A 13888-nucleotide genomic window follows, 5' to 3' on the forward strand; every position below is an offset into this window, starting at 1 on the left:
GGGAGAAGAAAGTTTTAAAAATCAATAAAGTTATAGTTTGGGTTATTATAATGAACTAAAATTTTTAATTGATTTTTCTTTTAAGACTTTTTTAAAATATTTTTTAGTTGTCAGTGGATATTTATTTATTTATTTATTTATATGTGGTGCTGAGAATCAAACCCAGTGCCTCACACATGCTAGGCAAGTACTCTACCACTGAGCTGTAACCCCAGCCCTCTTTTAATATTTAAATCTTTCTTGTTCTTTTGCATTTTTATTTGTTCTAATTAGTTATATATGACAATATAATGCACTTTGACACATCATACATAAATGAAGTATAACTTCTCATTCTTCTGGTTGCTCATGATGTAGAAACCCATTGGTCACGTAATCATAAATGCACATAGGGTCATTATGTCAGATTCATTCTACTATACTTTCTACCCCCATATCCCCTTCCCTCCCTTCACTCCCCTCTGTCTAATCCAAAGTACCTCTATTCTTCCCTAACCCCCACCCTTATAGTGAATTGGCATCTGCATATCAGAGAAAACATTTGGTCTTTGGTTCTTTGGGATTGGCTTATTTCACTTAGCATGATATTCTCCAACTCCATCCATTTACCTGCAAATGCCATAATTTCATTCTTCTTTAAGACTGAGTAATATTCCATTAGGTCTATATACCACATTTTCTTTATCCATTCATCTGTTGAAGGGCACCTGGGATGGTTCCATTGTTAAGCCACTGTGAATTGAGCTGCTACAATCATTGATGTGGCTGCATCACTGTAGTACACTGATTTTAAGTCCTTTGGGTATAAACTGATGAGTGGGATAACTGGATCAAATGGTGGTTCCATTCCAAGTTTTCTGAGGAATCTCCATACTGCTTTCCATAGTGGTTACACCAACTTGCAGTACCGCCACCAATGTATGAATGTGCCCTTTTTCCCACATCTTGCCAACATTTATTATTGTTTATATTCTTGATAATTGCCATTCTGACTGGAGTGAAATGAAATCTTAGAGTAGTTTTGATTTGCACTTCTCTAATTGCTAGAGATGTTGAACATTTTCCATTTTAGTTGTACATAACAATAGGATTCATTTTGACATTATTATAAAAGCATGGAATATAATTTGTTTTAAATCAGTCCCTAGTGCTTCCCCTTTCCCTCCATTTCTCCCATCCCACCCCATACCTGTTCCCTTCTCTCTGCTCTACTGATCTTTCTGCTATTTATAGTTTTTTAAAATTATTTTTTAAGCTGTCAGTGAACCTTTATTTGTTTATATGTGGTGCTGAGAATCAAAACCAGTGCTTCACACATGCTAGGAAAGTGCTCTACCACTGAGTTAAACCCTAGTCCCACAGTTTTGTTTTGTTTTTTTAATTAGTATCTTGTGGATGAACGTGATGGCAAGATTCACTGTGGTATATTCATACATGTACAAAGGAAAGTTAAGTCTGATTCATTCCTTTGTCCCTGTCCCATGCTTCTTATCTACTCCACCTATCTTCTACTTTTTTTTATCTTCCCCCTTATTATCAGTTTTTGTCTATCAGAGAAAATATTTGACCTTTGACTTTTTGAGACTGGCTTATTTTACTTAGCATGAGTTTCCATGAACTAATTTTTTTTTTTTTTTTTTTTTTTTTGGTACCAAGGATTAAACCCAAAGGTGCTGAACCACTGGGCCACATCCCCATTGCATGACACCCCACCTTTTTTTAAGAAAAAGGAAAAGTAAGGTTTATTGCTTTGCTAGCAAGGGTAAAACACAGGGGACTCCTGTCCCAAAGGTTGTGATTCTGCCCATCAGCAGGAACTGGGTTTTTAAAGAGGTGAGTCAAAGGCTACTTTCCACATGTTCTCTATTGAAGTTGCAATTCACTTGTTAATTTGGCAAATAGTCATTTCTGAGATCTTCTGGTACCATCCTCAATGTCTGAATTACTTCATTCCTATAGTGGGCAAGTACTCAACAATGGATAAATCTGTCTAAAATGAAGAAGAAGGGTAATCTTGTTTCCCCTGTAATGAGGAAGAGGGAGAGATTAGGGAGGAGAGAGAAAGAGAAACATGTCCATTTTAAAAATAAGTTGCAGTGGCAGAGCAGCAAGGGTTGTTTCAAAGCATAAAGTGGTCCACTGTTACATTTCCCCACTGTCAATTTCTACATTTCCATTTCTATGTAAAAATGGGTGATGACATCTCCAAATTGCTTCCTGCTGAAAGGGGAGAAAAGTTGGGGGAAGTAACCCAAAGTCCTTGTTTTTTATCAGGTGGGGCATGGACAGTTAAGGGTATTCAGCATTAGAGCAGTTTTGATGTCCAGAGTGGCAGATGGCAGGTGACTGGAAAAGGCATACATAGGGCAGGGATCATGCTAAGACAACAAAAAGCAAGATAGTAAAGCATTACTTTTTTGTAAACAATTAGCATAAAAGCAATTAGTACTTAAGCCAGTCTCTAAAAACTGTGAAGATAATAACTCATAAATCCTATCAGTGAAAAACAGATTTAGTTTATCAATGCAAGAAATTAGGAAAATTTGTAGGTCTATGAAATCAGGCTCAAATTAACTCAGGACAAATTTACAACTCTAGAGTCCTTTGTGATCATTATTATTAGGCACTCTCACACAAGAACCCTTCTCTAATAGCCTCCAGCTTTACTTACTTTTGGTAGGGCTGACATAAGTGTACATCTTAAGTTACATTAAAAATTTATTTTTCTTTTTAAATGTCCAAGTAGGAGTGTGCTTAGCCTATACTATCCTACCCAGGTGTTTAAGACCAAGTCGGTCAAAACTGACCTTGTTCCTATCTATTCTTAAGAGTCAGCTGAGATTCCTCAGAGATCACTCTTGGGGACGTGTGCACAGCTTCTTGGCTCCTTTAGCTTTCCTCTACCAGTGGTGTCATCTGCCAGGATGGGTTAGAGTCCTGCTGACCGTATGTGGCTTCTTTTGGAAGCATTAGGGACATTTTCATCCATGTCCCTCCTCTTTGCAGAATGGGCACTGGTTGGCTTCCTGTTCTCTAGGATCCTCTCCATCTCCCCGATTAGCAGACCAGGTGGCTCACCAGAGTTGCAAGATCCAGAAAGGGGTCTGTATCTGTATCCTGGCTGATCTTATAGGGCAAGGACCAAAATATTAGCTGCCTTTTCCTTGACCCTTTTATTTCCTTGACTTTGGTCTCCAAATTTTTGGTTTTAAACACCCAGCAAGTCAGTTTCACCAGTCTTAAAGAAGGAGTAACAGGTTATAACTTCAATATCTACAATTTTACAGTTACCCCTTTCATCTAATTGGGGTTAGTATTAAGTCAGCAAGATATACTATCTGTCCTGTCGGTGATGGCTTATTATTTCAAGTTAACCCAGGTTGTTTTGTGTGTGTGTGTGTGTGTGTGTGTGTGTGTGTGTTTAGAAGCAGTACCTCTGCAAAACACTAACAGGCAACAGTTATAAAGTTTACAAGGAAAATCCAAAATGAAATTAACAGAGCAAAAACATATTGTGTAATAGCTGTGAACCAAGAAAAATAACTTTTATAATCTTGAACTTTTACTTAGTTATGCATTATTTCCCGTTATTATTTGAGATCACAGTAATGGTTACAACAAAAAAAAAAAAAACAATCTTTTCAACACAACTTTAAATGAGCTGAGCTACAGCCCCAGCACACAAACAAACTTTTTGAGATTTACCTTCCACAAAACTTCTATGATTTAGTTAGACATTCACAACTTTATATCCTTAGTTTTGTCCTCTTTCATCATGGACTTTAGCCCAAGAATATTACTTTACAAACAAAATACTTTCTCATCCAGAAACATTTCTTTTACCTTCTAATTTTCTGTACTAACACATTTCCATACTTAAAACTTTCTTTTATCTTTTTTGTTTCAGACCCTTAAGTTCATATTCTTAAACAATCCTTATGAATGTTATCTGTGCATGTAATTTACACAACAAATTTCATCCCAGGAGAGGGCTGGACAATCCAGCATGTACAAAAACTGTGCCTTAATCTTTTTTCTCCCAGGTTGCATTCAAGGGGTTGGAGTACAGGATACTTTTGAGCCTGACCTGTCCCCATTATCATTATCACAATGCCATCAACTCTAAGTGAGTTCCCCACTGTCAAGGGTATCCAGAGGCTCCTTTGGGTCTTTTTCTTATACTAGGCATATCGATACTTAATGGACAAGGCCCTTTCCATCCTTTTCTTTAGACTTCCTAGAAGATCCCTTTGCAGAGGCTGCCTACAAAACACAGGTTGGCTTTAGTTTCTGTCTTTTTATTTTCTGGGTGCAGTTGTTTATTCTGCCAGTCTCCCCATGTATTTAGTTTGATGGGATACTTTTATAGCAAGGATTGCTTTGCCCCAGTGATGGTCAAATGGGGTGTCCTGTCAGATCTTAAAAGGGGAGACTATTCCTGTCCCTAGGTCATAAACTGACAGTGCTGGAACCTACTGCCACATCCTTTGTGGCCAGCAGCCTCCACTCTCTAGAGGCAAAAGGGGCTGGAAGGCAAGGCAGAGGCCAAATTCTCTTTGGTCATTTTTGTACAGCCCAGCCACTTTTTCTGGGATCCCCCGCCACCCCCCCAGTTTAGGGCTGGTGTCCTTGAACTACAGTGGGATGATCTGTGGCTGCCTAGGGCCAGGCTGAGAAACAGCACTGGGAGTGCCAGCACTGAGTTTAAAAGATTTAAATCTTTTTTTTAAACCCTTTCTTCTGGGGTCCTACTGTCTTTGCACACCAAAGGCAGTGCCTTTTTGGCACCTTCAAATTAGTCCCTGACTGTTCAGAACCCTATCGTGCAACTGCATAAATGCCTGTACAAACAGAATCTCTTTCATATACTTTACCCCTGACAGAACAACTGCAACTTCAAGTTTGTATAATAATCCAGGAAAACCACTCAAAGGTCAAACTGTTATAGTAAATGGTCTTTCTCTTAGACAGATTTATACTTACAGGTGGTATAGAGCACCAAGATCTCTCTGCTCAAGAGACTACTTGGTAAGATCAGTGCAGCAAGGCAGATGTCTTAAAGGGCCAGTAACAAATATAAAAAAACACAGATGAGAGAAGATCACCAAAACCAGGGCTGACAGACAGGTCCTTTAAAACAGACAGACCTGCACACACAAATTTCTTCCATTTATTTTACCTCTTGACAGACCAACTGCAACTGCAAGATTGTATAATAATCCAGAAAGCTATTCAAAAGTCAGATTATTATAGTAAAACATTATATTTGGCTTATACCTAGAGGTGGCCCTTTCTTCAACTCACTTTACCTCTGAAAGACCAACTCCAATTGCAAGATTGTACAAAAAAGAAACATAGAGAGAAAACCAGAGAGGAGTCCCAAAACCATGGCCAACAGACAGGAACCTTTAAATTGACCAACCAAGATCTTTCCCTAGAGACTACCTATAGGATCAATGCAGTATTGGCCATGTCTTAAATGGGGGCAGTAACAAATACAAACAAAACAAAAACACAGACAACCAGGGGGAATTTCCAAACCCAAGGCTAACAAACAGATGAGAATCTAGAACAGAGAAGAAGGGAGTAAACATCCCTAGGTTCTTGAGTGTTGCTTTACTGTGGTACCACAGATGTCCCCAGAAAGAGGAACCAGATATTCCCATGAAGATAAACCAGATGTATGGAACTGAGGGTCTTGCTGTGCACACCAGGGGACTTAACAAATGGCCAAAGTTGTCACGACTTTCCCGAGTTCAGTTTTCTTTTTCTCAAAGTGGACCATGATGGAGCAACCTGTACTGTTCAGGGAGAGAAGGAGGGAGTTCCCTGAAGCAAAAGGAGCTTCAGCAGCTGCTAGGATGGTCCCTCAGTCACTCCCTTTACTCACAGGAATAGCTTCTCAGTTCAACCCAAGGCAAATTCACCCCATCTCCTAACTCTCCAGCAGATGGCTCTCAATAAGTTCACCAGTCACCTTGCATCCTCAGCATGGAAGTGGGGTTCCTTTGAGAGCCAGGCCTGCCTAAGAAAGCTGGAGCAGGTGCTGCTCTCAGGTCCCATCTGGGTCACCAAATTTGTTGCCAAAAGTTTGGTCCTTGTCCCCAGTGGCAATCCAATAATGAGGACATCGTTTTGAGAAAAAGGAAAAAGAAGTATATTGCTTTGCTAGCAAAGGAGAAACACAGGGAACTCCTGTCCCAAAGGCTGTGATTCTCCCTTTTTAATATTTTATTTAGAGACAGGGTCTCACTGAATTACTGAATTGCTTAAGGTCTCACTAAGTTGTTCGAGACTGGCTTTGAACTCACAATCCTCCTGCTCAGCCTCTCAAGCTGCTAGGATTACAGGCATGCTCCACCACACCCAGTTATGAACTAAATTTTTTAATGATTGAAATGAGAATGTTCTTGTGACTAAAAAGGACTGGGAAAGTAAGAAATATGCCTAATATCTCATTGGGTTGGCAAGAACAGGGCCACGGAGTGAGTTCAACATGAAGTAGTAAGAAAGAATAAAGTAGCGAGAAAGAATAAAGTAGTAAGAAAGAAAAAAGTTTGGGTTCAGCTCCTTTAGTAAATTGGTTACAACTTTAAGTGCCAAGGAGCATGTTCGGTCCTGGTCTTAGGTCGCCCATGAGGATAAAACATCCTACCTTATGACATGTGTGAAGGTACAGTTCCATCCTTTCCCAAAGCAACAAAGATCCAAGTATCTGCAAAAGCAAAGAAGAACAAGGGAGTTATTTTGAAATCACCAAGTTACTTCCTAAAGCCCTTTTCTGTAGCTTAAAATTGTTTTCATAGAACAACATATTTACTTTCTTGCTATTCCTGTATTTTTTAACCTCTAAGAGTTTGTGGTGCTACTACTCAGCCTGCAACCTCTCTCTCCCCATGCTACTGACACTTCAAGTCAGCTAAAATGTCACCACTTTGTAATTTTTGCCAGCACTCCCAGGAAGAATGCATCATTATTATTTCCTCTGGGATTTCTTAAGTTACCTCCATGACACCCCTTCTGAGTTCCTGCCCATTTCTTTTCTCTTTGATGGACTTTACTCCTACTACAATTTAGACTAACCTGTAAGAGAATGGAGGTAAGAAATCAACCCTTTCAAGGGTCTCAGGGTTGATGATATAACTACACTGGTATATACTTAGTAAACTTTAAATCCAGTCAGTCAATCAAGTCAGTGTGGAAATGGAAACTAAAAAGTAGAATCCTCAGATGCATATTAATGACAGTCTGAATGTATCAAAATAATTTCATGTGACTTCATTTATTCTTTACTCAGTCCCATAAAATGCTATTTTATTAAATAATATTATTATACTCATTTGAAAAAAGAGAAACTGAGGTTCAGAAGAGTTATATGAATTGATCAAGATTACAGTGTAACCTAATGATAGAGCTTGAAACAGATCTAATTCAGGTCTCCCTCCTTTTTCATTGCTCTTACCACTGTGTGTATCCAAATAGGGTAGAATGGAAAGTTTGTTAATGTACATATGTTTACTGGAATTGATTCTACCTTAAAAGCTAACAATACCATTTTATGTTAATTGTGTATGAAAATGGTATAATTCAGTGGCCAGAATTTGGCTTAGAGCTCATACTTCATATGCATTTTCCGTATTAAAAAGAAAAGTTCATAATTGGTCTCTGTGCTTATAGGCACTCTCCACATCACAACTTCAAAAGTGACTTTCTTTCCCCGTTTTTTTTTTTTTTTTTTTTTTTTTGGCACTGCTGGGGTTAGACCCGAGGGCTTAATGCTAGGAAAGCACTACACCACTGAGCTACACACCCAGTACCATAAATGCTTTTATTTTGGTACTGGGAATTGAACCCAGGGTACCAAACCACTAAGCCACATCCCCAGCCCTTTTTTATATTTTATTTAGAGACAGGATCTCGCTAATTTGGTCAGGGCCTCATTAAGTTGCTGAGGCTGACTTTGAACTTTCAATCCTCCTGCCTCAGCCTCCCAAGCTGCTGGGATTATAGGCATGTGCCACCACACGCAGGCCCAAAATGATTTTCTTAAAATACAAACCTGTTGTATGCCAAATGCCACTGCCTTACTTTCCAGGTTTTCCAAAATAAATCTTAAGCCATGTTTCCCCATTATTCTTCATTATGTCTTACATACTAACAGAAAAACCTGTCCCTCTAAATGAGACATCTCATTTGTCCTGCTACTTTCTCATGATATATTCACTCATCTGAGAATGTCCTTCCCTATCCCTATATCCATGAGTCCAAATTGATCATTCATTCCAAGTCCCACTCCAATGCTACCTCTTCTGAGAAATTTTATTTAATCTTCTTAACTGGAAGTCACCCCTTCTTTCTTAGAATCTCTGCAAAACTTCATTTAGGCCTCTCTTAAGTCATAACATTATAACATTCCATGTTATTTTTGTCTATGATTTAGTTGTCCTACTAAATTCTGAACACTGAATGAAAGAATAGCTATAACTTTATATCTCATACCTATCTCTATGGAGTACTTTGCATGAAAACAGAAACATTATTTTACTGATTTCTGTATATTTATTATTTATCACAGTGTTCTCCTCATTTAATAATTAATAAATTTTGATGGAAGAAAAATTAATACAAATGGCAATAGATCTAGGCAGGGGTTGGTTTCTGTATCAGACAGGAAATCAGTCAGAACACAGAATGGTGAAATCAGAGAAAGATGTTTGCCCTATGTATAAATAGGCACTGACAAACTCTAAAGTTATCCTCCCATTCAGCTCTCCATCTTCTTTGGCACAGTATAAATTTGCCTCACTATCCAACACTACTATGTTGAACAACAAAGGCAGAGTCACACTATTACCCAGACTTGCTAAAATGTCCACTGCATGAGATTCTGAGTTTGATCCCCAGCACCAAAAAAAAACAAAGAACAGGAAACATTTTTTTAAAAAACAGACTAACTAAAATGTGCTTTGCATCTGAGCTAGGTGACTAGTTTCTGCATATTAGAACAGGTTTAATTTACAAGGCTGAGAAAGACTGCTGATGTGAAGCCATGGGTATCTAAAATAACATTACTGAGTAAAACATAGGATAGGTTATGAAAATGGGGAACTGACAAAGGATGCTCTACACCATTTCAAAGGGTTACATTGGTCAGACACATCCTATAATCGCATAAGTTTCTTCCCCCAGTCATTGAGCATGAAATTCAAATGGCTGATATAAAGTGTGACTCACACTAAGACTATAGTGGTCATAGGTTGTAAGGGTTTCCAATACCAAATAGATACTATCACCGACAGGAACACTCATGAGGTTATTCATAGAGAAAGGGAAAACATTACTCACCAACAGCAATGTAGAGTAGGCAACCATGACTGCGGCTAAACTCAGCAAAAAAATGGACCAGAAGAGCCAGTATCCTGTTCCTAGATAAACAACCCTGAAAAAATTAGTTTCAATTCTTAAAATACAGCAGAAATCAGTAGTAGCAACTGCATCAAAAAATGGGGACAACATAAGACCAAATGGGGCACAAGAAAATGGAAGGAGAGGAAAAGTACTTTGCAAATAGATCTGTGAGAGCTTTGGATATTTACTTGAGTTTTAACTTCATTCTATAGGCAATGGAGTACATTAATGTGGTCTCTATAAAGTAAAATTTTAAACATCATTTAGAACATATATTCAAAAGTTATATCCTCTTTAAAACACAATACAAAAATTCCATAATATCAAAAAAAGAAAAAGTCATCCTATGAGTTTGCTGCCTTAACAAAACAATTAATTTACATTTTGGCAGTTTCTTTATCCATGTGCATGAATATTTTCTTCACAATTGCAATACTAACCACCATGTTAATTGCTCTACTCTGTGTAAGAGATTTGGATCCTTTAAAAATATTACTGATATATTCTGTTCCTAAAGTACTATATAAGAGAAAATTGCTAATTATTTATTAAAAACAATATTACACTTGATCTAGGTATTATATGTCAAAGAATTTAGACTTTTCAAGATAACAGAAATTACCTTCTTTCCATATAAAAACTGGAGAAATTATATTTTTAAAGTTACAAAATAAGTGCTAGTGAATATATAACCATATTAAAAATAAAAAAGGGAAATTCTCATCCTATAGGGGCTATAAGACATACTACAAAGAAACAGGCAACTACCCTTCCCAGTAAGAGCAATCCTAAATCAAGACACTGGGAAAGAAGAACACTCTATAGATGAGCTCACAACCAGGAAGCAGAAAACATGTAAGGAAAGTCAACATAGGAACCCAGTGAAGCCAACAAGCAGAATTTATGTCCAAGAAAATATAATTAATAGAAATAATCAGAAAAGTTCCACAAAAAGATATATTTAAGATCTTCAGAAAAGTAAAGACACTTACACGAAACAATGATAGTTTACTACAAGCCCATATGGTTATCAAAACAAATGGATCATGAAAAAAAATTCTTGAAGTAAAAATCATGAATGATGGCTACTAGCGGTCTAGACACAGCAAAAAATTAATCAAACAGTTTAACTAATTAGTGATATTGGTTATCCTTCCAAATAATAAAGAAAACCTAAGATTTGTCTTTAATGGGATCACGTTCTTCCTAATTATTTTCCAGTCACATTTAAAATTGAAGGGAAAAAAACTTCCATGATAAGCAGAAACTAATAGAATTCATGACTACTAAACTGAAAATACTTTAGCGAAGTACTACACACAGAAGAAATCAAAAGCAGACCTCTTAAATGGACAAATCTCATTTGAAGAATAGTTAAGCAAATGAGAAACAGGATCAAATTAAACATTAGAAATAAATTACAGTGGTAGGAATTAATAAACTTCTCTCTATAATAAAATTAAATGTAAATACTTTCAACTCTCTAATTAAAAGACATAGGGAAACTTGGAATAGAACCATTTGACCCAGCTATCCCACTCCTTGGTTTATACCCAAAGAACTTAAAATTAGCATACTACAGTGACAGACACATCAATGTTTATAGCAGTTCAACTCATAGCTAAACTATGGAACCAACCTAGGTGTCCTTCAACAGATGAATGGATAAAGAAAATGTGGCATACACACACACACACACACACACACACACACACAATGAAATATTACTCAGCTTTAAAGAAGAATGAAATTATGGCATTTGCTGGTAAATGGAGTTGTAGAATATCATGCTAAGTGAAAAAAGCCAAAGCTAAAAAACCAAAGGCCAAATTTTTTCTTTGATATGCAGATGCTAATTCATAATAAGAGGGGTGGTACTAGGAAAGAATAGAGTTACTTAGATTAGGTGAGGAGGGAAGGGAGGGAAAGGGGTATGGGGGTAGGAACGATAGCAGAGTGAAACAGATATTATGTCATTTATATATAATGACTGCATGACCATGTGATCCTACAACATGTACAATCAGAAAAATGAGAAACTATACTCCATTTTTGTATGATTTATCAAAATGCATAAATGTATTCTACTGTCCTATATAACTAATTAGAACAAATAAAAAATTAATAATAAAAAAAAAGAAGACATAGGGGTGGTCCAGCGCCAGACCAGTCACAGACAAGATGGAGTCCTCTTACTTCTAAGTCTTAGCTTGGCCTGTTTTGAGACTGCACTCAAGAGGAATTAAGGAGGGAGTCTCCACTCCAAATATCCTAGTAGGCAGAACTGTCTCTAAAGTAGATTTCTCCAAGTGGAACTGTCCAGTAGGGCCACTCCTTGTAAACCACATCTTTCTCATCCTTCAGAAGGCCATAGACTCCAAAGCCTTGGGGCTCCTCCTAAGTTCTAGGGATGGAACTTTGGTCTCAATGTTAACATTCTAGTCCTGTCATTTCCCTTGAAAGCAGGTGATAGAGAGACCAAACCTTTGCTCCATTGAAGCAAGAAGATAAAACTGAATGGTGGAGAAAAAAAGTGGAATGGAAGTCTTGTCAGAAGCAGCCTGCGGGGGCTGGGGTTGTGGCTCAGTGGTAATGCACTTGCCTAGCACATGTGAGGCACTAGGTTTGATCAGCACCACATAAAAATAAATAAATAAAACAAAGGTATTGTGTTCATCTACAACTAAAAAAAAAAAAAACAGCCTGAGAAGATGATAAGCAGAGAAGCAGCAAGACTTGGGGGCAAGTTGTATCCATCAAGCTACAGACTGAGGGAAAAGGATGTGAATATAAGAAAACTGGAAAAATTCTTCTTTTGCTCACAGACCATATTTCTTTTAAGACAACATATTTTTGAAGTTTTGGATTTGAAACCACTTAGACTTGACCTTGAGGGAAGGTGTGTAGTTGGGTCACCAATTTTGCTAGCTGGAAGTCCTCTACCACTGCTTATTTCTTATGGTAATAGCCCCCTGTAAGTGTAAATCAGTGTGGAAATGCCTTCAGTATAAAAAGTATGTCCCATCTGATAGTAGAGCATTCATACTGGAGAAAAGCCCTGTGAATTTACGGAATGTGGGAAAACTTTTACCCACACATCACACTTCATTGAACACAGAAGTCATGTTGAAGGGAAACCTTGTGCTTCTAAGGAATATTGAAAAGCCTTTAGGTAGATGATAGACCTCATCAAGCAGCAGAAAATTCATGCTGGAGAAACCAGTGAATATAGCAAAATATCTTTGAATAGTAGAAAATTTGAATTATAAAACTGAACAAACTGAGTATGATACAATTTTCTCAAAACCTTATTCCTTCCTCTGCATTTGAGATGTCACAGAGAGAAGCCGTGTAAATGTAAGAAATGTGGGAATATCTTCAGCCAAAAGTAAATCCTCATTTATCAAAAAAATTCATACTACAGAGAAACCTTGTGAATGTGGGAAAGTTTCCATTCAGATGTCACCTCAGTCAGCAGAGAATTTATAGTGGGCAAAGCCCCTTTGCCTGTAAGGTATGTGGGAAAGTCTTCAGCCACAAAACCAATCTTACTGAGCATGAGCATTTTCATAATAGAGAGAGACCTTTTGAATGTAACAAATGTGGGAAGGTCGTTAACTAAAAGCAGTATGTCATTAAACAGCAAAACATTCATATTGGAGAGAAGCTTTTTGAATATAATGATTATGGAAAAATCCTTTACCCAGAAGGAAAACCTTACCCATCAGAAGATCCACACTGGAAAGAAATCTTTTGAGTGCAAAGATTGTGGGAAAGCTTTCATTCAGAAGTCCAACCTCATCAGACACAGAGAACTCACACAGGAGAGAAGCCCTTTCTATGTAAAGAGTGTGGGGACATCTTTAGTCATTTTCCTGAGCATTAGGAAATTCATATTGGAGAGAAACCCTTTAAATGTAATGAGTGTGGAACAGCTTTTGACCAGAAGTACCTCATAAAGCATCAAAACATCACACTGGAGAGAAACCATTTGATGTAATGAACATGGAAAAGCCCCATGGGGCACATTCAAAAAAAGAAGTAGAAATCAACAAATAAACAACTTAACAACTTAACACTACAGCTCAAAGCGCTAGAAAAAGAAGAGCAGACCAATACCAAAAGTAGTAGAAGACAGGAAATAGTTAAAATCAGAGCCGAAATCAACGAAATCGAAACAAAAGAAACAATCGGAAAAATTAACAAAATAAATAGTTGGTTCTTTGAAAAAATAAATAAAATTGATAAACCCTTAGCCACACTAACAAAGAGAAAGAGGGAGAAAACTCAAATTACTAAAATTCGGAATGAACAAGGAAACATCACAACAGACACGAGTGAAATACAAAACATAATTAGAAGCTATTTCGAAAATCTATACTCCAACAAAACAGAAAACCTCGAAGACATCAACAAATTTCTAGAGACATATGAACTACCTAAACTGAACGAGGAGGACATACACAACTTAAATAAACCA

The 13888-nt window shown here is 37.3% G+C and overlaps 1 protein-coding gene across 1 annotated transcript in view; it reads right to left on the reverse strand.

Moving 5' to 3' along the window:
* Gdpd4 (glycerophosphodiester phosphodiesterase domain containing 4) overlaps positions 1-13888 on the reverse strand; it is a 106274-nt gene that overhangs the window by 69287 nt on the left and 23099 nt on the right. Inside the window, exons 3-4 of the mRNA XM_047517999.1 lie at positions 9346-9439; positions 6656-6715 (exon numbers count right to left, since the gene is read on the reverse strand). Coding sequence (XP_047373955.1) covers positions 6656-6715; positions 9346-9439 — 154 coding nt within the window. The remainder of the gene's footprint in view (positions 1-6655; positions 6716-9345; positions 9440-13888) is intronic.

This window comes from Sciurus carolinensis, chromosome 11 (genome assembly GCF_902686445.1).
Source record: "Sciurus carolinensis chromosome 11, mSciCar1.2, whole genome shotgun sequence".
Taxonomy (NCBI): domain Eukaryota; kingdom Metazoa; phylum Chordata; class Mammalia; order Rodentia; family Sciuridae; genus Sciurus; species Sciurus carolinensis.